This window comes from Apis florea, unplaced genomic scaffold (genome assembly GCF_048593485.1).
Source record: "Apis florea isolate Af1SG1 unplaced genomic scaffold, ASM4859348v1 contig_3081_pilon, whole genome shotgun sequence".
Lineage (NCBI taxonomy): Eukaryota > Metazoa > Arthropoda > Insecta > Hymenoptera > Apidae > Apis > Apis florea.
The window spans coordinates 4,105,752-4,129,930 of NW_028256703.1; the positions used below are offsets into that span (position 1 = coordinate 4,105,752).

At 27.1% G+C, this 24,179-nt stretch overlaps 5 protein-coding genes and 1 long non-coding RNA gene across 15 annotated transcripts; 4 read left to right on the forward strand and 2 right to left on the reverse strand.

Annotated features, from left to right (window-relative positions):
- Positions 1-597: 597 nt before the first annotated feature.
- Positions 598-3,032, forward strand: LOC100864720 (lysosomal acid phosphatase). Of its 5 annotated transcripts, none has more exons than XM_012488163.2 (8): positions 604-792; positions 1,117-1,193; positions 1,420-1,518; positions 1,586-1,613; positions 1,692-1,825; positions 1,917-2,102; positions 2,186-2,521; positions 2,619-3,032. In XM_012488163.2, exons 1-8 carry the CDS (start codon positions 741-743, stop codon positions 2,793-2,795), a joined length of 1,089 nt encoding a protein of 362 aa, XP_012343617.1. In that variant the 5' UTR covers positions 604-740; the 3' UTR covers positions 2,796-3,032. The 5 variants fall into 5 exon arrangements, with proteins under 5 accessions (XP_012343619.1, XP_012343617.1, XP_086765017.1 ...); XM_086908891.1 differs by having other exon boundaries at positions 615-792; positions 1,695-1,825; XM_086908892.1 differs by lacking the exon at positions 1,117-1,193 and having other exon boundaries at positions 645-792.
- Positions 3,002-6,588, reverse strand: LOC100863532 (putative ATP-dependent RNA helicase DDX23). Its single transcript, XM_003694739.4, has 10 exons — positions 6,484-6,588; positions 5,579-6,170; positions 5,176-5,508; positions 4,678-5,100; positions 4,484-4,610; positions 4,282-4,405; positions 4,103-4,218; positions 3,770-4,030; positions 3,471-3,645; positions 3,002-3,382 (listed from the first exon to the last, which is right to left on the reverse strand). The coding sequence occupies exons 2-10, from the start codon at positions 6,160-6,162 to the stop codon at positions 3,159-3,161; spliced, it is 2,367 nt and encodes a 788-aa protein (XP_003694787.1). The 5' UTR covers positions 6,163-6,170; positions 6,484-6,588; the 3' UTR covers positions 3,002-3,158.
- Positions 6,589-7,136: 548 nt separating this feature from the next.
- Positions 7,137-18,645, forward strand: LOC100868966 (DAZ-associated protein 2). Of its 6 annotated transcripts, XM_086908900.1 has the most exons (7): positions 7,182-7,299; positions 8,705-8,803; positions 15,293-15,367; positions 15,445-15,548; positions 15,650-15,808; positions 15,891-16,060; positions 16,895-18,645. In XM_086908900.1, coding segments are annotated over exons 2-7 (528 nt in total). In that variant the 5' UTR covers positions 7,182-7,299; positions 8,705-8,784; the 3' UTR covers positions 16,896-18,645. The 6 variants fall into 6 exon arrangements, with proteins under 6 accessions (XP_086765027.1, XP_086765025.1, XP_086765029.1 ...); XM_086908901.1 differs by lacking the exon at positions 8,705-8,803 and having other exon boundaries at positions 7,137-7,299; XM_086908902.1 differs by lacking the exon at positions 16,895-18,645 and having other exon boundaries at positions 7,167-7,299; positions 15,451-15,548; positions 15,891-16,788.
- Positions 9,163-9,778, forward strand: LOC147657543 (uncharacterized). The gene is made up of 2 exons (XR_015292266.1): positions 9,163-9,376; positions 9,462-9,778. It is a non-coding gene; the product is annotated as an uncharacterized LOC147657543 (long non-coding RNA).
- A 1,168-nt stretch (positions 18,646-19,813) lies between the features above and the next one.
- On the reverse strand, positions 19,814-21,134 carry LOC100865796 (TIM double twin CX3C motif protein). The gene is made up of 3 exons (XM_003694757.4): positions 20,722-21,134; positions 20,455-20,595; positions 19,814-20,383 (listed from the first exon to the last, which is right to left on the reverse strand). The coding sequence occupies exons 1-3, from the start codon at positions 20,803-20,805 to the stop codon at positions 20,183-20,185; spliced, it is 426 nt and encodes a 141-aa protein (XP_003694805.1). The 5' UTR covers positions 20,806-21,134; the 3' UTR covers positions 19,814-20,182.
- On the forward strand, positions 21,047-24,150 carry ATPsynbeta (ATP synthase, beta subunit). The gene is made up of 7 exons (XM_086908885.1): positions 21,047-21,323; positions 22,233-22,439; positions 22,539-22,802; positions 22,891-23,234; positions 23,310-23,535; positions 23,617-23,846; positions 23,919-24,150. Exons 1-7 carry the CDS (start codon positions 21,218-21,220, stop codon positions 24,090-24,092), a joined length of 1,551 nt encoding a protein of 516 aa, XP_086765011.1. The 5' UTR covers positions 21,047-21,217; the 3' UTR covers positions 24,093-24,150.
- Positions 24,151-24,179: the final 29 nt, after the last annotated feature.

Genomic DNA, 24,179 nt, shown 5'->3' on the forward strand with positions numbered 1-24,179 from the left:
ATTCTTTTATATATATATATTAACATTTTAATATATTATCTAATTAGAACGAATTCAAAGGTTTTGAAAATTATTCTTTTTATTAAAAATAAAAATCGATGTAATTTTATGATAGATTTGTAATATTCTATTGTAAATTTTAAATCTATTTTAATTTCTTAATATTTATTTTTAAAAATGGAATTCCAATAAAAAATATAAAGTAATAAATATTTGATAATAAATTTGATATACTAATACGACAATAGAAATTATGCAAGTCAATGTCATGCTCATTGCATAACAACTTAATCATTGCTTTCTTTATACTTCTTCCTAAAGAATAAAAATTTAAACAAGATTAAAAATTAAATTGTTAACTTTATTATATTTTTAAAGATTTTTTTAAATATATTACTAATTTATATTTTATTTTTTAGGTCCTATATGAAGTACAAAATACATAAAATACGAAAAATACATATGAATTATATTTCTCCTATATTATATGTATAATATAATTAATATATGAAACAAATTTTGAATATACAAAATAGAAATTTTGAATATATAACATAGATTTTCTACAAACAACATTCTTGTATAATACTGATCTTTATATGGTGGGGACATAGGAATTATCTGCTGACACTCCTTAAAGCCCCAGTATGTGTTTGTTCTGTTCGCGTATAATAACTCGCAGAAGTTCAATTGAATTTAGAAACTTCGGGAAAAATTTATTTAACGATTTTTAATTAATAATGATTATTTTTAAAATTATATTTTTTATGAATTTTATCTATTTAACTTTAGGTAATTATTATTATTACTATTGTTGTTATTTTATAATTGTACGAATTGTATATATATTTAATTAGTAAGTTTTTAAATATCATATATTAAATTTTAAACAAATATATTTGTTTTTTAAAATGACAAAAAGTGAGATATAAATACAGATATAAATATAGATAAATATATAGGTATATATATATATTGGATATAGATAAATATAGATATAAATATAGATTGCAACATTTATGTATATTCTATTTCTGTAACTATCTTTAATACTCAAGTATTTAGTTTCAGAATACTTGAAACTATAATTTAAAGTACCTTGTTCTTATCTTTTAGAATTGCTTATGCTAATTGAAAACGTTAAGACAAGTAAACATAATAAAGAAAATGATAGCCTCCGACTAGTGACAGTGGTAAATATAAAAAAAACTTAAATTAAAAAAATTTAAGAACATTTAAAAAATAAATTTTTTATATAAAAAATAAATATTTTTTCTCTTTGGAATATAAAATTTATACATTATTATACAAATTTATATGTGCATATTTGAATCAAATGTATTTACTGTTGAATTAATGTTATTATATGATCAATGATATAAAATATATGAATTTCTAATCATGATAATAAACTTTTAGATAATGAGACATGGAGAGAGAGCACCTCAGGATACTTATCCAAATGATCCTTATCTCAATAATTCTATGGAACCTTATGGTTGGGGACAATTAACAAATGTAATATTTTTACAATTTCTATTACTATATCAACATTTTTATTATCAACATAAGTAATCCTATGTAGGAAGGAAGAAGAAATCAATACAATCAAGGTCTTTTTCTACGAAAAAAATATAATAATTTTTTGGGTCTAACATATAGTCCTGATATATTTTATTTGCAATCTACAGCAGTTGATCGTACAAAAATGTCTGCTATGTTAGAAGCAGCAGCTTTATGGAAACCAACTGAAAAACAATCTTTTAAACGTGATTTAGCTTGGCAACCAGTTACTTTATTTTATCAACCACGTTCGGAAGATACAGTACATATTTTATTTTATTTTATGCAATATTAACCTTATGTTTATTGTTATTAAATTAATATTTAAATTGTTTATATGTTATATATATTAGTTAATGCTGATATGGGATACATGTCCAAAATATGCCAAATTACGACACGCAATTATGAATTTACCAGAAATTCAACAAATTCAAAACGAGAATAAACAATTTTACAAAGAATTAACGAATTTAACAGGTATGGTGATTTCAACTCCAAATGATGTCAACTCGCTTTATGGAACATTAACAGCAGAGGTTTGCAGAAAAAATTGATACGTTATTTTATATGTAACGTAACTTAAAAAAATTTTATTAATATTGTAAATTAATTACTTTAGAAACATATGAATTTAATTCTTCCCAAGTGGACTAAAAATTATTATCCTGATAAACTGATACCGCTTACATTATATGATTTTCAATTAAATGTATATAATGATCTTCTTAAGAGACTTAAAGGAGGACCATTTCTTAAAAAAATTATTACCGATATGTTAGCGAAAAAAAATAATACTTTAAAACCCGAAGTAAGGAAAATGTTCATGTATATTGGTCATGATAGTACTATTGTAACTTTAATGAATGTCATGCATGTATGGAATAATCAAATGCCAAATTATAATATCATGATAATGATTGAATTGCATGAAAACAATGATGAATGGAATGTTCAGGTAAAGCAATAATATAAAATAATATAAAAAAACTTGATAAAATATAATATAGAAGTCATTTTTATAATTTTTACATTCTATTTTTTTTTTTTTTTAGATATTTTTAAGAAATACTACTGAATATGAACCATATCCTCTGACCATTCCTGGATGTACAACAATATGTCCTCTCGAAAAATTTATAGAGATTTTAAATCCAATGATCCCAGATAATTGGAATGAAGAATGTAAAGTTGATGGAGAATATAAACCACCACCGGCACCACTTCCTTAATTATGATTATTTGGCAAAAATGCAAAATGATCATGAGAAATATAGTAAAAAAAAAGTATTATAATAAATAACTTCATTTAAAAAGATGAATTGAAAATGAATATTCTCGAAAAGAATTATTAAAATGATAATTTTTATATTTTAAATCTAAAATATATTTATAATTTTTTAATTTAAACTAATTTTTAATGTTAATTAAAAACTTCTTTTCATAAAATGTATTTATTTACATCTTTATTTACTTTTTTATTATATCCATATTTTATTTATATTCTATTTGCTATAAAAAAATATGTACTTGTATATAAGAAACATATGCATATGTCGATAGTAAGCAATCGCTTATAATTAGATTTTTTCTTCCTAGGCAAATATTTTTTCTTCTCGACGTTTTTTTGTAACTACTGTACCAGGTTTATGTTGAGCATCTGGATGATTTAATAATTCAGGTGGACAAGTAGATATAGGACTTGCAAGAATAGTTTGTTTCAGATCATAGAATAGATGACTATCATCTTTTGTACAAAATGAAATAGCAAGACCAGCTTTTCCTGCGCGACCAGTTCTACCAATACGATGTGTGTAATCTAGAAACAAAAAAATAATATATATTTCTTGATATAATTATATATTCCTGTTTTTACAATTTCATTTTTTTTAATAATATATATTTACCTTCTATAGTTTTAGCCATATCATAATTAATGACCATAGATACATCTTTAATATCGATACCACGACCTGCTACATCAGTGGCAACCAAAATATCTTTACTACCACTTTTCAGCGAAGCAAGTGCATATTCTCTCTGCTCTTGACCTTTACCACCATGAAGGGTACAAGCATTATACTGATAAAAGAATTAAATATTATATCAAAGTTTAAGTTTACATTAAATATAAAATATAATTTTATTTGATTTAGAGAAAAAAAGAAAAAAAGTATAATATAAAATAATTAAAATTCAAACTTACACCCAATTTCTCTAAACCTCTTGCAAGGACATCAGCTCCCTTCTTCTGATTAACGAATATGATAACTGGTGGTTCAACTCCTCTACTAAGTATTTCCATCAATTTCTTACGTTTATCAGCTTCACCCATTATATGTACTATTTGTTCTGTTCTTTCTGTTGGTTTTCCTACACTACCGATATAGACAACGGCAGGTCGTCTTAAATAAGTTCTGGCTAATCTTTCAACTGCAGGTGGCATAGTTGCTGTAAACATCACAGTCTAAAAAATTACAATAAATATTCATTATGTGTATTTAAATTTAGATAAAATATAGTATCAATTATTTTTTACTTGTCTATATTTTTTCTTTGTATTGTAATTAGCTAAAAGTTTTTCTTCATTTTCGGCGTCTTCATTGTCTGGCTTTAAATTTGTAACTGGCATATATTCCAAAATTTTTTGAACATCTGAAAATTTGTATAATAATTAATAATTATTTATATGTACAAATTAATATATTAAAGATATACCTGGTTCAAAACCCATATCTATCATTCTATCAGCTTCATCTAATACAATATAAGTACATTGATTTAAAACCAAATATCGGTTTTCTAATACATCAATTAATCGTCCTGGCGTGGCTATAACTATCTATAAAGATAAGAATTATTTTAAAATGCATCAAATTGCAAGTCCTTTTTTATCAATAAATGATTATAAAATTTATACCTCACAACCCATTCTCAATCTAAATCCTTGTTCTTCTCTCGAAAGACCACCTACAACAACAACTGTTCTTATACCTAATGGTTGTCCAAATTTATTAGTTTCTTCTTCAATTTGTTGAGCCAACTCACTAAAAAATATATTACTTTTTTATAGAAAAATAAAATAAAGATTAAAAATATAGATAATAAACATACCGAGTTGGTGCTAAAATTATACTATAAGGACCTTGATCTGCTTCTTCTAATCTTTCAATTTTTGGTAAACTAGTGATCCATAGTAATAATGGAATTAAAAATGCTAAAGTTTTGCCAGATCCAGTTTCAGCAACTCCAATAATATCACGATTTTGAAGTCCGATGGGAATAGCTTGTCTCTGAATAGGTGTTAAATCTTTATATCCCACTTTATCAATGATATCAAGAATTTCTTTTGGAAATCCTGACTCTTTCCATGATCTAATTGGATCAGGAATACGTCCTCCTTTTATTGTAATATTATAATCTTCTCTAAATATACGCCAATCTCTTTCTGTCATTTCATGAAGAGCTTTTTCAGACCAATGTCTATCATCCCATTTTTGTTTTTCTTCTTTTCTTTTTACTTTTTTTAATCGCATTCTAACAAATAAATATAAATAAGATATATTATGAGTATTATGAAAAATAAGTTTAAATTTCAAAAAAGATATATACTTCTCCTGTTCTTTTTCAGCTTCTGTTCTTCTTTTTTCTAATAGTTCTCCATAAAATTTACTTTGGTCTCGTTTTTGTGCTTTAATATCTATTCCAGCAAGATTTCCTCTACCAAAAAATTGAACCTGATGTCTTTCCTTATAAATACTATTGTAATCAACAGATGTATCTTCTGATGTATCCCAATCAAATACAAATTTTCTATCATTTAATCTTCTAACACGTCGTTTTTTTTTCACTAGTCCTAAATAACGTTCTTTAATAGCTTCTACTTCTTTTTCTTTATCTTTATCTTTAATTTCATCCTCTCGTGTACGTTGACCATCTCTACGTCTGCATTACAAAATATTTTAAAATAAATTTTATTTAATAAATTCAATTTATATAGATAAATATTATATACCTATCTCTATCATCCCATTCTCTATCTTTCCCAGCATTTTCACTATGAAAAGATTTACGTATATCCTCTTGTTGCTTTTTTATAGCTTCAACTTCCTCTTGACGTTTCTGTAATGCTAAAGCAGCACGTTCTTCTTTAGTTAAAAATTTTGGTTTAGCACGTGCTTCTTCTTCTGCTTTTTTCTTAGCTAATAATTCTTCCAAACTTAGCGGTTCCTTTTTTGGAGGAGGCTTTGGCTTTTCCTCAATTTCCTCCTCTTCTTTTTTTGTTTCAGTTTTAGTTTCTTTTTTATTTTCATCTTCTAAGACAAATATAGGACTCGGTTTACGTTTTTTTTCATCTTTTGATTTGTCTTTAAATTCTCGTCTTTCCCTTGATCTATCTCTATCTTTTTCGCGTGATCTATCTCTTTCTCGTGATCTTTCACGCGATCTTGAACGTTTTCTATCTTTTTTTCGATCTTTTGATCTACTTCTTGAACGCCTTCTATCTCGTCGTTCTCGATCTCTTTCACGTTCCCGATCACGTTCACGATCTCGTTCACGCGATCGACTACGTTTTATATTTTTTTTATCATGAGCCATTGAATTTTCTGTAAATTAATTTATTCAATTGTTTATGATCAATATAAGAGGTTATAGAATCGTAAATTTTAAAATATTTGCTACATATATATAGGTATATATTTATAAATAATAAAATAAATATTATGTATCATTGTACTAATAATTATTTTCTATAATAACATTTCTTATAAATACTAATATGTAATATATGCATAATATTTTGATTAAATGTTGTCAACAGTTATATATAAAATACATGATATAATTAAGCCGAATAGAATTGTTCAAATTGTTTTAAAAAATTACAAAATACAAATAAATATAACAATTTCGTCTTACTGAATAGAATTTAATAACTTCTTTAATAAATCAAAAAATTAATACTAAATCACTCTTAACAATAGTTTACAATACAGAATTAAGACATGATTATGGTTATCTTTTCAATGCAAGCGATATAATTTTAATTTAGTCATTTAATAACATAATAATTTTTTTAAATTCTAATTTAATTTAATATAAATTATTTTAGATATAATAAATATAAAATAATAAAAATTATTTTATTAATTTATTTTATTGATTATTATAATCATATAATCTATCTTAAATTATTTGAAGTTATAAAACATTCAAAAAAATAAATACAAATAAAATATTTATCTTTTAAATTTTCAAAAATTCCTTCTATGATAATAATTATTTATAGAGTTTATATATTTTATTAAAAAAAGGAGTTATTAAAGAAAATCTATATAATATGGTAATAATATTAATAAAATTGTGAAATTTATTTAAGATATTTTCACTTTTTAACAATTTTAATATAAATTAAAGATTTACTTTCAAATAATTTTTATTTTTATATAAAATTATGAAAAATTTATTCTACAATAAAATTTATTGAATTTTTACCGCTCAATCGCGAATAAAATGCTTTGTAATCATTGGAGGGTAGCATGTAAAATTTGAACCAATGGAATTGAAGCATCGATGAGCTACGGGGAGGCTCAATAAAGGGCGCTAGTGTCCGTCAAGTGTCACAGCCGTTGCCTGTCTCCTCAGTATTGTAACTTAAATCGGTGATTTAATTAGGAATAACGTATTTTTTTCTAGAATTTGTGAAACATTAAGCAATAATGACCGACAAGAAAGGTAACTATACATCGTAATCGCGTAATACAACTAGCAATATGTGTTATACACGTTAAGAATATCTCGTGTTTTCAAGTCGAGAATACCACTTGTCACTCGTACGACGGCGAATTTTTTTATGTTAGCAATGCTATCCAACACCTGTGAAGAATGGTGCACGTTTAAATTCTATCAAAATTCGTATCATTATTACATAAACAAAGTCTAATCTTAATGCGATGAGAAAAATGTGAATTTCTGTTCAGTGACAGATAAATCAATACCGTATTGTGTGTGGGAAATACAAAATGGCTTCCAGAGTTCGTCTTGAATAATTTTCACGGTGACTCTTTATTAAAAGTTGTATGCTATTCAAAATATCATATTTTTATACAATTAATATTAATCTCGTATTATATATAACTTTATTTCATTTTTATATTTAACCAATTATTGTATATGTTTAAGAAAATATTTTGTATATACATATATATGAATAATGATATATACTTTACGTGTTTAAAAAAAATTTATTTACTTATAATAATTTGTTATTATTGCATCTTATCATGCATTTCTGGTTGAAAGAAAAAATTTAAAATTCTATTATATTTTGAATATCAAAATAATTATATTTTATATTTGATAGAAAATGTTAAGTTTTCTATCAGAAATATGTTTTAATATTAAAACTTTGAAAGTATTAGTAATATTATTAGTAATATTAATAATATTATTGCGATAAAAAGGAATCAGTTGGTCAATTTTTATTTTAAATGTGCTTATAGAATTATCTTAATATTAATAAATTATAATTAAATTTTCTAATTTATAATTAAATTCATAATTTCAATTCATATTATAGAAAAAAAGAATAAAAACAAGTAAAACTAAAAGTATTATATATAATAATATTGTATAACAAAGTTCTGGAAGCCATTATATTTTTTTTATTTCATACTGCTTATAAATATTAGAATTTTATAATAAAACGAATATGCTTCAAATATAATTATATTATTTTTCTACTTTATAATTAAAATTAAATGAAAAAGAAAATGAAAATGATTAAAATTTATTATATCTTAAAAGATATTTTATTTAAAAATTATCAAATATTAATTTCAAATTATATTTTTTTTTACATCTAAAATATTTTGTTTTTAATTTATATAAGATGAAATAAATTCTGTAAAGGAATGTTTAAATTATTTTTTTTTATAATTTAAAAAATACATTAATATATAAATTATATATAATATGTTATAAAAAAGCTGTTTAATAACTCGTACGAGTGAGGTATGTAATTTAATATTACTACTGACTTTCAAGTTTTTTACGTGCTGATGGAAACATTTAATTGATATACAGCTTGGACCATGACTACATGATTTTATAGTAATCTATTATTGTACTTAATTAACAGCTCAGACACTTAAGTGATTATTCCTAATTCAGTCCGCTCTGTTCCTAAGGCATATGATTACAGAGCATAGCGTTTAAGGGATGTGTAAAAGTTTAGTCTGTAAGTAGATCAGTATACATTGTTAATGATTATAACGAAAAATAACGAGAAATTGAGGATTACTGCTGCAAATCTGCGAGCATATTATCGTGACGGTATAGTCGCTAAAAAACCGAAGGATAGCGCCTACAGTTGTGGCTGTCAATATGTTTGCAGCGGACCATTACAAAGACGATTTGATCCCAGTCAGTAGGTGGAGCTTCGGAGACCGGCGTTCGCGCAGCCTAAGCCACGTATCTAACCTCACCTTACTCTATATATTACCTAACTCACTACGTGTTTATATACCAACATATATTACGTATACACACACATACACATATATATATATATATATTCCACCAAATATATATATGAAGATATAGATGCACCGTGCGCCTCCTGATTCAAAAAGTGAAGAAAACGAAAAATCTAACATCGAATTGCCCCTATCTTCCCACCTTCGATGTTTCAAGCGATCAAAATTAGTCCAACCTATTCCATTTCCTTTTATCATTAATCTTATTAATAGACCGTAATACCAAGAGATCGTGGAATGCCTGGTTCAATAAAAAAAATGAAATTATAAAAAGGGTACATATCGTAAGAAAATTGAGGGAATGCCACATTAATTAAATTAATTCTCATTAGACTAATGTCAGTTTCCTCATTTTTCCAGGCCTACGTTGGTTATTAATCCACGATCAGCAGGTATTAAAGGATCGAGAAAATCCGTTCCATGTGTTAAGAGATTGCTTGTTGAAAATCTGCCGATCTAAAGAAAACAGAAGTATAATATACGAGTATGCACGCTTGTATACAGTTGAACAACGATATGTACTTTCGACCGCGTAAAAGTTTAATCACAGGCTTTTCGAGCGAAGCTGTCATCTCGCGATATTAAAAACGAATATACTCGTAAACAGAGATCGCTTAGGATCATCAATGGTATTTGTAAGTCCTTTGTGAATGAGATTAAACGTGATCAGAAAGTTATACTTTTTGAATTGGAGACGTCGGCTGCTATATATCCAAATCAATATGAACGTAAGATATTGATATGGGTGTACAAATATTTCGTAATGAAATCGTGGTATTGGCTGATTGCTTATTTTCTCTTTTTCCATTTTTTTCTTTTTTTTCTTCTTTTTTTTCTTTATTTTCTTTGTTTCAATATACTCACTATATCTCATGTGACTTATTTATAAGAGAGAGTATTCAAATTTGTCGCAATATAAATCAAGTTTATTCTATTTTTTTGTTTTTTTCGAATAGATTAAAAAAATTCTCTTAGAAATAATTTGTCACAAGATGGCATAGTGAGCTAACGGGGTGGACACGAATGCTGTATTTAAGCTCAGCGTATTTATAATATTCTTACTCAATAGAAACTTGGTAGCTCACTTTTAACAATAGTGCATGTTGCTTTGATTCGGGCTACAAGTTTTTTTAAAAAGAAATAAATAACAGAGATAAGTATATATTTATTAAATTATTATATAAGTATGTTTTTATTCTTTTAATAATATTATGAAATAAATCAGAAGTAAATTGATGATAAAACTAAAACTTGTGGTCAGTTGCACGTATTTGTAGTTAATATATAAGAAAAAGTATATTTTCTTCAACATTAGCGCATTTATTTATTTCGTTAAATTGGAATCAAATAAAAAAGAAAAATATATAGCATATATAAACTCTTACATATAACTTATACATAAATATTATTTTTATATAGCGACTTTAAAAGCAAAAAGGAAAAAAATAATAAAATTTTGATCAAATTACAACGTAGCAAAAATTGAAAAAAAAAATGATATAAAAATATAAACATGCTTCATTGATTAAAAATAAAAAACAAAACGATGAAGTGTGTTATGCAAATATTTTTTGGATGTGTATATATAAAAAAAGAAATTTTGAGCGAAATTATATTTGTTGCATCCTTATCTACTTTGTGTGCAAATATACATATATACATAGCTTTGATCATTTTTCATATATTTGTATTTTAGTTTGCATGCTTGGAATGTATTGCTAGAAAAATGCGTGACGTGCGAGCTTCTTTATTGATTGATAACTTGATTGATTATTCATTATTTCTGATCATCAAATGAAAAAAAAAATATATATATAAATTTTCTTATTTAAATTTTGCTATAGAAGTTGCTCGCTCGTCTTATTATAATGCATGTTCATATAACATGTAGTAAATTTTTTCATAATTCTATTTTTTATGTTTATTCGTTCGATGCCTTCTTAATTTTATAATGATCGATGTGTTTCTTTTTTTAGATACAATTTTTTTTTCAAAAATAAATTTTTTATAAAAAAAATGTAAAATCGTTAAGAAGGAATTGAACAAATTGTTTTTGTCGATTTTTTAATTGTCGTATAATTAAAAAATTTTCTAAACGGTTTTTTAGGCACGATAAAGAGATGTTCCTATTCCTGTCGTGAACGAACCATCGAATTCATTAACATTTCTGAATTATTTTTCTTTTTTCTATGGAAATTTTGGGAAATTATTAAGAAATTGTTCCAATTGAATTGTTGCTACAAGGTTATAGGAATCTCTCAAGCAATTGAATTGCATGTGCATGTTTGGCAGAATATATCATGTATACTGTTAATAGTGAGCTTAAATATGAGATAGTATTTAACGATATTCATCGAGAGTTATCGTGAATATAAAAGTGTCTTTACCTTCTCAAACCCAGCGGCCTAGAACAAGTTCGATAAAAAGTCGATTGAATTTCTATTGAAACTAAAAACCAAAAAATACATTAGCAAATGTATAAATGTTTGTAATGTGACATTATTTCTGTAATAATGATATTGTCATTACAATAAATAAAATAAAATATTAAATATTAAATTACAATTAAATATAGAAATGTGTTTTTAAACTTAGATTGTAATATTATATATTAATGAAGTCATGTTGAAAATTAAATCTTGTTCTACATTAGTATTAAAAATAATATAATTTATATAAATTTTTTATATAAATTTATATAAATTTTATGTAAATTTATAAAAATTGCTAATTAATTACAAGATTATCTTTATAAGTAATTTTTTTTTTTTTTGATTTTTTAGATTTTTAAATATCATATGAATAAAATTTCGTCGATAAGTTAATCATTTAATGAAATCTTTGATCGGTCGCTGGGTTTTCCGAGGTACAAAAACTATTCCACCGAAGCATTTCGATGAATAAAATCGTCTTTAAAAAAAAAATAGATAGATTGTAATAATAATAATAAAAAAAAAAAAAAAAGGAATGGGCAAACTTAGCCCGATTTCTCGTGCAAACGGATAAAACACAAAAGACCATTTGATTCTGATAGCAATTAGGTTGAATATGCTTATTGGGACAAATTAGGTTTCGAAAGTAATAACACAGAGCAAGATGAGAGGGAATGCGTGCGTGTACGAGAGAAAGGCGGGTCGAATAAAGAGCAGAAAGAAAGGGGATGAATAGTGGGAGAGATAGAAAGAGGGAAAAGTGAAAGAAAGGAATTAGGTGAACATAAAGAAAAATAAAACACACTGTTCAAGTTACCCAGTAAACTCGTACTAGCATATTAATATTATAATCAATTGTTATTGGATTCGATGATTGTTTGCACCGTGGCACTGACACATAAATTTATTATTCGATTGAAAGCTGATCTGATTAATGGATATAGAAGCCTCCTTCTTTATAATTTAAAAAATTTATATAAGAAGATGGTTTGCTTCTGCTTAGACGGAATGTGAATAAAACGTTATCGTCCTACACATAAATCGAGATAAAGTGTAATATAACATAATTTGAGCGGAGTGCTCGTTTCCATGCGTTGGACCAGTGTTCAATTATCATGGACAATTTGGTGTGGGCTGACGTCTATGTTAGAGTACAACATGTCCATCCACTGCCACTGGACTTGAGCTATTTATCATACGCGTAATAGATCTACATTGATGTGAGGATTTACAAGAATTAATAAAAGGTTGAATTGATAAAAATACAATTACTATGTGAAATGAAACAGATGTTCATTTTTATTTATTTTATTATATAAAAGAAAAAGAATAAAATGTATCTTTATATACGTTTTGCGTATTTTAAATGGCAATAGAACAGGGCATAATTTAGTCTTTACTTCAAAAAAGAAAAAAAAATATGAAATTGGGCGTTCTCGTGTTTGCTTACGAGAATGAGAGTTGAACGTGGCCGATGACGAAAGACTGCTCGTGGCAAAATTTACGCGAACAGCGCCCAATTAATAATATATATTACGCAATTATAAAGAATTTTTAATCATGTTTGATCTTTATTTATGGATATTTGCAGAAATTTGTGGTTTGCTGAATCTTGTCACAACTTTTTGAATGTGTGGAACTTGATATACATATACATATATATATATATACATATATATATGTATATGATATATATATATATATATACATATTATGAACATATATATATATGTATACCTTTTTTCATCGTACCACTGTACTCATTGTATAAATTACACATTCACCGCCCGAAAACAATGACGATTTATTAGTTAATTTGAATGAAAATTAAATTTAATTGGATTATTTATACGGTTACTAAAAAGAACAAAAAGAATTGTGTCTCACTTAATCGAATTTTAATTACTGGGCTTGTTTTTTAACATCACTTTTTAAAACAATCCATTTACCCTTCTTATTCCTGGCTTTATTTTAGCTCTGTTTTTTGTCATTTATTTTCTTTTTCAATCAAGTCGAACCTGAATGTTTCATAGCTGTATTCATATACATATATATATATATATATACATATGTATATACATATATATATATGTATATATATATATATATATATATATATATATATATGCTTGAGTATTCTTTGAAATTCTGTTATTTGAATTCTGTTATTTTTATTTTATTATTTTGTAACATTCTTTGATCGACAAAATGAAAGTTAAGAAAACTAGAAGTAAAATTTTTATGATGATTTTTTTTGTTTTTTTGTTTTTTTTTTTATTTTTATTTTTTTTTTTTTTAAGAAATAAAAAATACTAAAAGATAACATTCTTCTGACATTTATTGCATCTAATATTTAATGTCAGTTCATGAATATTCAAGGGTTCGACTATTTAGACGAATGTATTTGGCTTTTACCTTGATTGCGTAACGCTATTTGCTTTGAGATCGGTTTCGTATATCTTAGTTTAGAAGTAAAGGTAGGTCGATTAACGCGAGTTTTCATTTGAGAATAGTTTCTCATTTTATTGTTATCCTTTTTTTTCGTTTTTTTTTAATTCTTGACTGACTGCCTGACGATTCTTTTGACTGTCGAACATTACGTATCACCCGTAGTGGCTGTATTGTTAGATTTGTTTGTAAAAATTTTCTGTGTATTATGTTCTAAGAAGGTGAAAAGAATTCGAGGAAGCTCTTCTGCAAATTTTTTTTTACAATTTTTTTTTCAACGCGATTCTTTGTCTGTTTAAAAAAAAAATAATAATAATAAACAAAAAAAAAACATTACTCGAGACTTTTTAATTTTACTTATACTAGTGACAAGATGTACCACAGATTGCTCCATGTCAGATTCCAAACATATACATATATATATATACATATATGTATATACATATATATACGTGCTGTTGTTTATTTATTCACAATTAAGGTACCAGAAGTATAGTTCGCTAAGCTATTCTCAAGTGTCTCGCTTTAAATTACGTTTCTTTTGAGAATCCTCGAAAATAAAATTTTTAAATTACAAAATTAAAAATACAAGCCTGTTAAATGCCAGCAATTGTTCAAGATATAATATAAAAATATCGATGGAATATGGATTTTCGAAAGAGTCGTAAATATTTTTACTACGAAGCCTGTCTTGTACCACTGAAGTTTACGCAGATATGCATTATTAGTTCTTTTTTTTTCTCTTAACACGTATTGATTGCAACTTTTCTTTCCACTTGTATGAATATATAAGATTTTGAACTGCTGTAAACTCTAAAGGTAACAAGAAGGCAACGATACCGTTTTTTCGGTTATTTCTTTTCACCATTATTTAGTGACTAACATTGTTTGAGCTTTGAATAGTACCTTGATAAAAACGGTGTATGTCATGTGTAAGATATACTTGGGTGTGGGAGTACCACTTTTGGAATCAAGACATATTCGACGCGCGTTGTAAAAATTAAATTTAATTAAATTGAAGAAACAAGATATTCATCTATTAATGACATGCAATATATATTGATCAGCGTCAAAAATGTCTCGATGATGAGGATGTGAGTTAACACGATCAGCAGGAAATGGAAAAGGAACCTTATAAAATGCATAATATGTAAAATTGAGAGCGAATGAATAGTTCCAATATTGCCTGTTGTTCGATAATTCATGTTGTCTCTTATCCTTCCTAGCAGTGGTACCACGTACCGTTGGCTTAGATCAAACCTACGGCCAACAAACTGAACGGACTTGCATTTTCCATTGCATGTGTTACAGCATACCCGGTGACACCTCATCCACCAACAGGTTTTGTCCCTGCGCCGGCACAGCCTGCTACTTACGGTAGTACACGTAAGAGAGAATCATCTGTTTATTGCATCAATTCCCTCAGATTCCAATGAATCGATTATATACGAATTTTGTAATAGTTGCAGGTGCCGCACCGTATGGAGTATTTCCTAATCAACCACAACTATATGCCGCGCAAGGCCCACCACCGCCAACGTATGATCAAACTCTTACCCATCCAATGGTAAATACTTTGTTGTGATAATTGTTTGTTATAATTTATGAAAGACACGTACCACTCGTTAGAAGTTTTCGTCAAAATTAATCTAATTAATCTGTATATAGATGTATCAACCAATGTATGGTCAAGGATATCCAGGATACTTAGCGGGTTATCCTGCATATGGTCCATTGCAATATTATCCACCATTAGCTGCAGCTGCTGCATATTATCCTGCAGCGGCAATGCAACCTCCAGTTAGGCCTCCTACACTCGTTATGCCTGTAAGTTATTATTAAATTTATACTTTTGTTATAATATTTAATGAGAATATTAATTTGTTGCATTGTTCTTCTTCTTTCAAAGAATGGGTTCGATGCTACTAATCGATTCGATAGTATTTCACAACCTGTCTTGCCACCACCCCCAACAGTTCCAAATGCCGCCCAATTAGCTGCAATGGCAAGTCATAGCGTGGCTATATCGCAAAAGAAGAACTTTCTAGGAGGAGGAACAGAAGGTGGTTACACCTTTTGGTAAACCATTAAACCTTTTGTGAAACACTAAGTCTAACAAAGGCATTGTTGTCGAGATGATCCATGTAGGCAAATCTGATTTATGTTAGAATTTTACTATTTTCACATTGGAAGCAGCTATTAAATTAGTATATCTTGTGCGCGGATCGATTGCAAAAGTAGCACTTATTGATTCGCAAAATTCCAAAATGCTTAATATATTTTTTGTTATTTCGTTAGTTTGTCACAAATTAAATATGTGACACAGTTATCAGTGCACAATGCAATTTTCAGATTTTAGCAATCGGTCAACGCATCGAACATATTATGAGATTTAAGAAAAACATTAAGAAAGGAAGACTCGTGCGATGCTTATATTAACTATATTCAATTATATTCAATTAATTAAAAAAAAAAAAACCAAAATCACATTTTGTAAATTGAAAATGCGTGACAGTAAAGTTGTAGGTCTTGGATGATACGTCGTTGTTTCATGATGGTAACGTTCAAGTGATAAATCAATCTCTTGGCGTATTTGAAGTAAAATTTAAGATAATTATTTAAAAAACAATATATTTAATATATATAATTTTTCATAATTATACAAATTAAGTTCAAAGTAATTTCATAACATCACGCAATATATTTGAATATTATGAATACAATTTTTTTCAAAAACGATTAATTTTGTTTATATAATATAAAAAATATCGACTTTCTCAAATATATTTTGACCAATTTTTCTGCAATCAACGATTTTTCAAAACGCACGAGATATTCCATTTTTTTTTTTTAAATAAAAGGAATATTGGACGCGAGCGAGAGTAGGGAACACGGTGTTGTTCTTCTTTTTAGAATTAACGGGTGAATACGTGCACCAGTGGATGCGAGTTGTCTCATTCGCCTACAGGGATCGATATTCAAAGTGTGTTCTAAGCCTTTTTTAAGCGCGACTTGGTTTTCTGCAAGGCAGACCGAAGAACAAAGGGGCTACTCGTGTTATTTTTGTTACTTTCTACATGACTATATATTTTTTTCGATATTTTTTTTCCTTTGGAGTCTTTAATGCTCCAACATTTAAAAAATCATCTTGAGTAGCCCTAACGTTTAGAAAAAGAAAAAGAAAAAAAAAAAAAATATGTACGTGATAGGAGCCCGAGGAATGCGTGAGAGTCATTCATAGTTATGAGGCTAATTGTTGCGCTTTGTACTTCGAATTTAGCAAACAACTAGTAGTAGGAAACTTTTATTATTCTTTTTTGATAAAAATTTTAGTGAAGGTAGTAAGTTGGTAAAAATCTTGAAAAGGTTCTAACATCGTTAGAATCAACATAATTTTGACGTATTTTGCGATTAAAAGTATAAGTGATAATATTTGAGGCTCGAGTGCCAAACGACAAAATTAAAATTATAAAATATATCGAAGATTCTCACGTATTCAACGACTTCGAAGATACTTACCTATTCTATCTAAAAGTACGCACTCTCTTCTTTAAAATCAATAGTCTTTCTTCCTAGTTGTTTGATGTTTCTTTTTTAAACACAGATTAGCTAGATCGGCTAACAAAGTTATTATTTAATTGAAAAAAGGCTTGTCCACGGCGTTCGAATTTCAGTTTAAGCGGGTTTAACTGTGCTTTAATTGAAATAGTTACCATATAGTGAAATTTATTATAATAAATATTTTTTTCTGTCTCTTAAATAAAAATACCTATAATATTCGAAATGATCAGTGTTACATTTAAAAGAATACATCCTCTCTAATTATAATAATATTCAAATTTTGGTTCAAATTCCATAGTAATTATGTGGAAACTAGATTCAATCAAAGCTCATGAAGGAAACAAATAGTTGACTCAATTTCAAAGTACAAATTGAATATCCATGTAAGTAGAAGGAAAATTCGTAACGACGAGGTCAAGCTTTATGTCAGCCATATTAGGCGAGTTGCGATGATGATAACGGTAAGCAACGCAGCGAATTCGTAATGCCTATAATTAATATTCAGTGCAGAATTGTTAACAACTATACTTTTCTGAAAACGTAAGATCTATTTCAAAAAATGAAGAGACATACAAAAATTTTTGAAGATCATAAAGATTAGTTGCACAGCTACGAAAGCGACTGTTTTGCTCCGCGATCATAGGCATATAGTACAGTGAACCTGCTGATAGGATACTTGGAATGTTCCGTTCTGCAGGTGCACAATTAAACACGATATTAATTAAGCAATGAAGATCGAAGAAACTAATTTACAATCGGTGATAGTTTAGGATAGGACCAAGAATCGCAGTTCTATTTAGAAATTTTCGAATGGGTGTTCCGGCAAACTTGACCAGTACCCTTATATGTTTCGCATTGGGCTTTATCAGGATATGATGTTTAAAAATATTCATATTGTTAAAAAGTGATTTTTGCTCCTTAATCAGAAGTTAAAATTAATTGACGATAAATCAAATCATGATTTCTATTTTGCCCTAATTATTATTTATATAAATCAAGTTTATTGCGTGAAAGTTGTAAATTTTACATGAAAATGTTATCCAATATTAAATTTTGCAGTTAAAACGCAGGAACTTCCTATAAAATTATTACTGTTCTTTGTATTTTGTGATATCTGATTACCTCAAAATCTAAAGCAGAATATGTAGGTATTTGTCTTGTTTTGTACCATCCTCGAATTTAATTCAGTTTCTACGAAAAAAAAAAAAAAAAAAAAGAAAAGATGATAATGCGCGATAATTGGAATTTAAATTTTTATAAGGCGAAACGCACTGGCCAAATTTGTTGCCACAGCGCCATAACTTACATTCACCTTGTACCTTCAATTCTTTTTCTACCAGATGTACCTACAGTTATTCACATGTGACAGCGTTTGATAAAGAAGCGCGTAATCTCAATCTTATTAAAAGAAAAAAAAAAATCTAGTCCGAAGAGTCTGACTGATTGGGATACAAAATGTTACATAGACTTTTTTTCTCAATCCGTGCGACGCCAGGTGCAAAATAATACCGCAGCATTCACTTATACCTCAGAAATATCTGAGAAATTGACATTTTTCCAAAAACTCATGCCATTCCATTTGACGATATTGAGTCATAATCAACACATGTACGAGTCGCATTTAGGAATTTGAGACGCGTATTGAAAAAAAAAGAAAAAAAAAAAGAAAAAAAGAAAAAAAATGAAACGCGAGAAGTTATTTCGTTACTTGAAATGTAATCACTCTCGTCGAATTTTTTCGAATTTGCATATCAGCAAAAGGCTGTTCACTGCAAAGGGCACTTCGCTCATACTTACATTGCGCAATAAGTGCACCGAGCCACCTCAATCTTATGCAGTTATGACAAGAATTGAACGTTACAATGATCCTTTCAGAAAGAGAAAACGAAAGAAAAAGATACTAAGCCTAATAGGGCTAGTTTTATAGAAAACTTGTACACGTAAAGAAACAAGTGAATTATATGTTGTGTTAATATTTATATTTAAATTATTATTATTTAAACGATTTATTCGCAAATTTCTACAGTTTAGATCAAAATTTATGCAACATATTTTGAACGATTATTTTGTATCAAGCGAGAGTGGTGGAAAGGTTTTATATCATGAAAAAAGTGTGCAATAAGCGTAATGTCTATTGTAACAATAAAGAAATGATATTAATTGCAACAGTGAATTTGTTATTATGTTAAACAAAATAGAAAGGATGGGAGAGAGAGGGAGAGAGAGTGAAAGAAAATGAGAGAAAGAAAAATAAAAAGAGAAATAAAAATGTACCATTGCAATCAAGTGTATTAATTAATAAATACAATAATCATAAAATTATTGGTCTTTTTTTTCTTGTATACATTCTTTTTGTATACAAAATATTGTTTACACAATATTTAAATGCAATAAAAATGTACGTGTTAAAATTGTTTTTGTACAATATCATTTGTATTTTAAAAGATTTATAATAAAATAAAACAAAAAGTTAATATTTTATTATAAATCTCTTAATAATAGGAAATATGTAAAATATGTTATACATAGTAAAAAATGATTTTATATAATGTATATAAAATATTGGCAGTTTAGTATTGAATAATTTTACTGTCTCTAGATTGCAATTCATTAATTTTATTTATATTTATTATTATATTACTATTGATATTTTCTTTCGGACAAAACGTTTTTCATTGTTTTTTCTAAATTAGGTAATATTTCACAATAATGATCTACACATTTTGTTACACATTTGTCAAATTGTTCACTGTATTTCTCCAAATCGCGCTGTGATGGATTAGGTCCTGCTGCATCTTTTATTCTATCATTACAATCCATAACACATCTTTGTAATCGATTCTAAAAAATGATATTTATTAAATCTTATTAATTTTGGGATTATTAATTAAGAAAAAAAAAACACAACATACTTGAACTCTTTCCAGTTCTTCTCTAGCATATTCTTGAGCTTGATCTAAAGAATTATTGCAATTTCTTACACAATTTTCAATTTTTTTTATACTGTAAGTCTCATTATCACAACAACTTGCAGCACATCTGTATGCATCACCCTAAAATTAAATATAACATTTTTTATAGTTCATTAATTTTATTATTTTATTAAAAAATGAGATTTTTAATTATGAAAATACGCATGTTTCACAGTATAACCTGAAAATATTACAAGTTCAAAGCACCTTCATTTTTCTCATTGATTTATCAATCTCTTCTACTATTTTTCTAGTATATTCATCGACTCGTTTTTGTTGTTCTTCAACCATTTTATATTTATTTTTCTAATAACTTATTTATATTAAAATATACTAAATTTAATGTACCCGGTTTCTCATAAACCCAGTATATATACAGTATTCATGCTATACGATACAACTCGTGCACAGTACACAATTACATAGAAAACAAGTTAAATCATATATATGCAATTATATAATAACAAATCAAGTATTCATTAAACGAATATTTTTCTCCAATCATATTGTATTTTAAAAAAAGGGAGAAAATATTTCTCTTTAGGAATGCGGCATGAGGAAGAATACAACGATTTGATAATAAAGCTGCGCTAGATATATGCGCAATGATAGAATTTTGTATATGCGCATACGCTGCTGGTACAGTACTATCCATACGAATTAAAGACTATTCCGGTCACTCTTCTTCACTTGGCCGGTTAAGATGTTGAATGTCGTATCGAAAGCTGCTGCTGGCGCCTTAAGGGCCGTCAAACCCTCTATCCTTCAAAATGAAATTACTAAAATTTCGGGAGCATTATCAGTAAATAGTAAGTATTAGAAAATATCATTTTCTCAGTTTCATTGTTTTCTTTAACACTGTGCTTTATGAAATTCTATATAGACAATATTTAATATCTAGTTATGTTATTACTTAATATAGTTTATTATTCTTTTTTATATTTCTGTAGAATGTAGTTTTTGTTTATTTAATTGACATTTAAATATTAAGAAAAAGATATTCAATTGATTATATAATCCATATTATTTGATCAAACCACAGTGGTAATTCTACTGTACCCAATATGGCGGCATTAAGGTCATCGATTCATTTTTGACTGCATCGAAATAATTTGTCAATGTTATTAATTATTCACTTGTTTCAATTATAATTTTATCTAAAAAAACTTTATCTAATTTCTATTTTATATTTTATATTATGAAAAATTTATTATTTTATTTCTTTTTACTATTATCGTTTTATAGAAATAGGAATATCTTCATTTTTCAAATCTTTTATAGATTTATATTATTTTTAACAATATTATTACATAATTTAGATTTTATATATTGATTCAATAAAAAATATGAAATTCTTAATTTTTTAATGAAATTCACGTATTATGTAACTTATCTTTTATAAGTATTATCTAATATATATATTTATATATATATTAATATATATATTTATTAAATATAATTATAATATTATAATTATTATTTTTATATTATTATTATTATTATTATTATAATATTAATAATATTTATATATAATATAATAATATTATATATTTAATAAATATTTATTAAAAATATTTTATTAACAATTATTTTATTTGTAATTTTTCTATATTGTCATGTGAATTATGAAATATAATATTATATATTAAATATATAATTTCAGAAATAATAATTATATGCAAGAATAAATATTAAGGAAAATAATTATTTACAATTAGGTAGAGATTATGCAAAAGCTGCAAGTTCCAAAGGTGGAGCTCAAGGAAAAATTGTTGCTGTCATTGGTGCAGTTGTTGATGTACAATTTGATGATGCTCTTCCTCCAATTCTTAATGCTTTGGAAGTACAAAATCGCACCCCCAGGCTAGTCCTTGAAGTAGCACAGCATTTGGGGGAAAACACAGTACGCACTATTGCTATGGATGGTAATTTCATGTTATAATTATGTATATTAAATATAAAATATAATAAGAAATATAAATATTTTGTAAAAATTTTTTACTTATACTGAAATAATCATGTAGGTACTGAAGGTCTTGTTCGTGGACAAAATGTTCTGGATTCTGGATATCCTATTCGTATTCCTGTTGGTGCTGAGACATTAGGACGCATTATTAATGTTATTGGTGAACCAATTGATGAACGTGGACCTATTCCTACTGATAAACTTGCTCCTATCCATGCTGATGCTCCTGAATTCGTAGAAATGTCTGTTGAACAGGAAATTTTAGTAACTGGAATAAAAGTTGTTGATCTTCTTGCTCCTTATGCTAAAGGAGGAAAAATAGGTAAAATTTATATTTTATTTAAAATTTTATTTATAATATGCAATTTATTCATATCAATTTAATTAAATAGATATTTATATTTAAATAGGTTTGTTTGGAGGTGCTGGTGTTGGAAAAACTGTATTAATTATGGAATTAATCAATAATGTAGCAAAAGCCCATGGTGGTTACTCTGTATTTGCTGGTGTGGGTGAACGTACTCGTGAAGGAAATGATTTATATCATGAAATGATTGAATCTGGAGTCATTTCATTAAAAGATAAAACTTCCAAAGTAGCTCTGGTATATGGTCAAATGAACGAACCTCCAGGCGCTCGTGCTCGTGTCGCTTTGACTGGCTTAACCGTTGCCGAATATTTCCGTGATCAAGAAGGACAAGATGTATTACTATTCATTGATAATATCTTTAGGTTTACTCAAGCTGGTTCTGAAGTATGTATTATTGTTTATTATGTTATAATTTATTATGTTATATTTTTTTTACTAAAAGTTTTTTTTTTTTTAAAGGTATCAGCTTTGTTAGGTCGTATCCCATCTGCTGTAGGTTATCAGCCAACATTAGCAACTGATATGGGTAGTATGCAGGAACGAATTACCACAACAAAAAAAGGATCTATAACTTCTGTGCAGGCTATTTATGTACCTGCTGATGATTTGACAGATCCTGCGCCTGCTACTACCTTTGCTCATTTAGACGCTACAACTGTATTGTCTCGAGCTATTGCTGAATTGGGTAAATATAAATACTTATTTTTATAACTTTTGTATTAAAATTCAATAATGTGAAAATTTACGATTTTTTTTTTTATATTAGGTATCTATCCTGCTGTCGATCCCCTCGATTCTACTTCTCGTATCATGGATCCTAATATAATTGGTGCTGAACATTATAATGTTGCTCGTGGCGTACAGAAAATCTTACAGGATTATAAATCACTTCAAGATATTATTGCTATCTTAGGTATGGACGAGTTATCGGAAGAAGATAAACTCACTGTTGCACGTGCACGTAAAATTCAGAGGTTCTTGTCTCAACCATTCCAGGTATATATATTTTACGATACTGACGATATTTCATAATATTATGTTTGAAATTAATTAATCTTTTTCATATAGGTTGCTGAGGTATTTACTGGTCACGCTGGCAAATTAGTACCATTAGAAGAAACTATTAAAGGATTTAAGAAAATTCTTGCTGGAGATTATGATCATTTGCCGGAAGTTGCATTCTATATGGTCGGTCCAATTGAAGAAGTAGTAGCGAAAGCAGAATCGTTGGCAAAACAATAAATTAATTCACAGTCATTAATCATGTCATTAAAAAGTAATTAAAACGATCTTCTAATAATACCTGTTTCTTTTTTTCTATAAATATTG

Excerpts from the sequence above, each read along its gene's own strand:
- LOC100864720 (XM_012488162.2), top strand. The coding sequence starts at position 741 with ATGATTATTTTTAAAATTATATTTTTTATGAATTTTATCTATTTAACT. Across the intron at positions 1,194-1,419 it reads GCCTCCGACTAGTGACAGTG|ATAATGAGACATGGAGAGAG; the intron begins GTAAATATAAAA and ends ATAAACTTTTAG. Across the intron at positions 1,519-1,585 it reads GTTGGGGACAATTAACAAAT|GAAGGAAGAAGAAATCAATA; the intron begins GTAATATTTTTA and ends AATCCTATGTAG.
- LOC100863532 (XM_003694739.4), bottom strand. The coding sequence starts at position 6,162 with ATGGCTCATGATAAAAAAAATATAAAACGTAGTCGATCGCGTGAACGA. Across the intron at positions 4,219-4,281 it reads AGATATGGGTTTTGAACCAG|ATGTTCAAAAAATTTTGGAA; the intron begins GTATATCTTTAA and ends ACAAATTTTCAG. Across the intron at positions 3,383-3,470 it reads TATGGCTAAAACTATAGAAG|ATTACACACATCGTATTGGT; the intron begins GTAAATATATAT and ends TTTTGTTTCTAG.
- LOC100868966 (XM_086908898.1), top strand. Across the intron at positions 15,368-15,444 it reads TGCTACTTACGGTAGTACAC|TTGCAGGTGCCGCACCGTAT; the intron begins GTAAGAGAGAAT and ends ATTTTGTAATAG. Across the intron at positions 15,809-15,890 it reads CTCCTACACTCGTTATGCCT|AATGGGTTCGATGCTACTAA; the intron begins GTAAGTTATTAT and ends CTTCTTTCAAAG.
- LOC100865796 (XM_003694757.4), bottom strand. The coding sequence starts at position 20,805 with ATGGTTGAAGAACAACAAAAACGAGTCGATGAATATACTAGAAAAATA. Across the intron at positions 20,596-20,721 it reads AATCAATGAGAAAAATGAAG|GGTGATGCATACAGATGTGC; the intron begins GTGCTTTGAACT and ends ATTTAATTTTAG. Across the intron at positions 20,384-20,454 it reads AAGAACTGGAAAGAGTTCAA|AATCGATTACAAAGATGTGT; the intron begins GTATGTTGTGTT and ends ATCATTTTTTAG.
- ATPsynbeta (XM_086908885.1), top strand. The coding sequence starts at position 21,218 with ATGTTGAATGTCGTATCGAAAGCTGCTGCTGGCGCCTTAAGGGCCGTC. Across the intron at positions 22,440-22,538 it reads ACGCACTATTGCTATGGATG|GTACTGAAGGTCTTGTTCGT; the intron begins GTAATTTCATGT and ends ATAATCATGTAG. Across the intron at positions 23,536-23,616 it reads TCGAGCTATTGCTGAATTGG|GTATCTATCCTGCTGTCGAT; the intron begins GTAAATATAAAT and ends TTTTTATATTAG.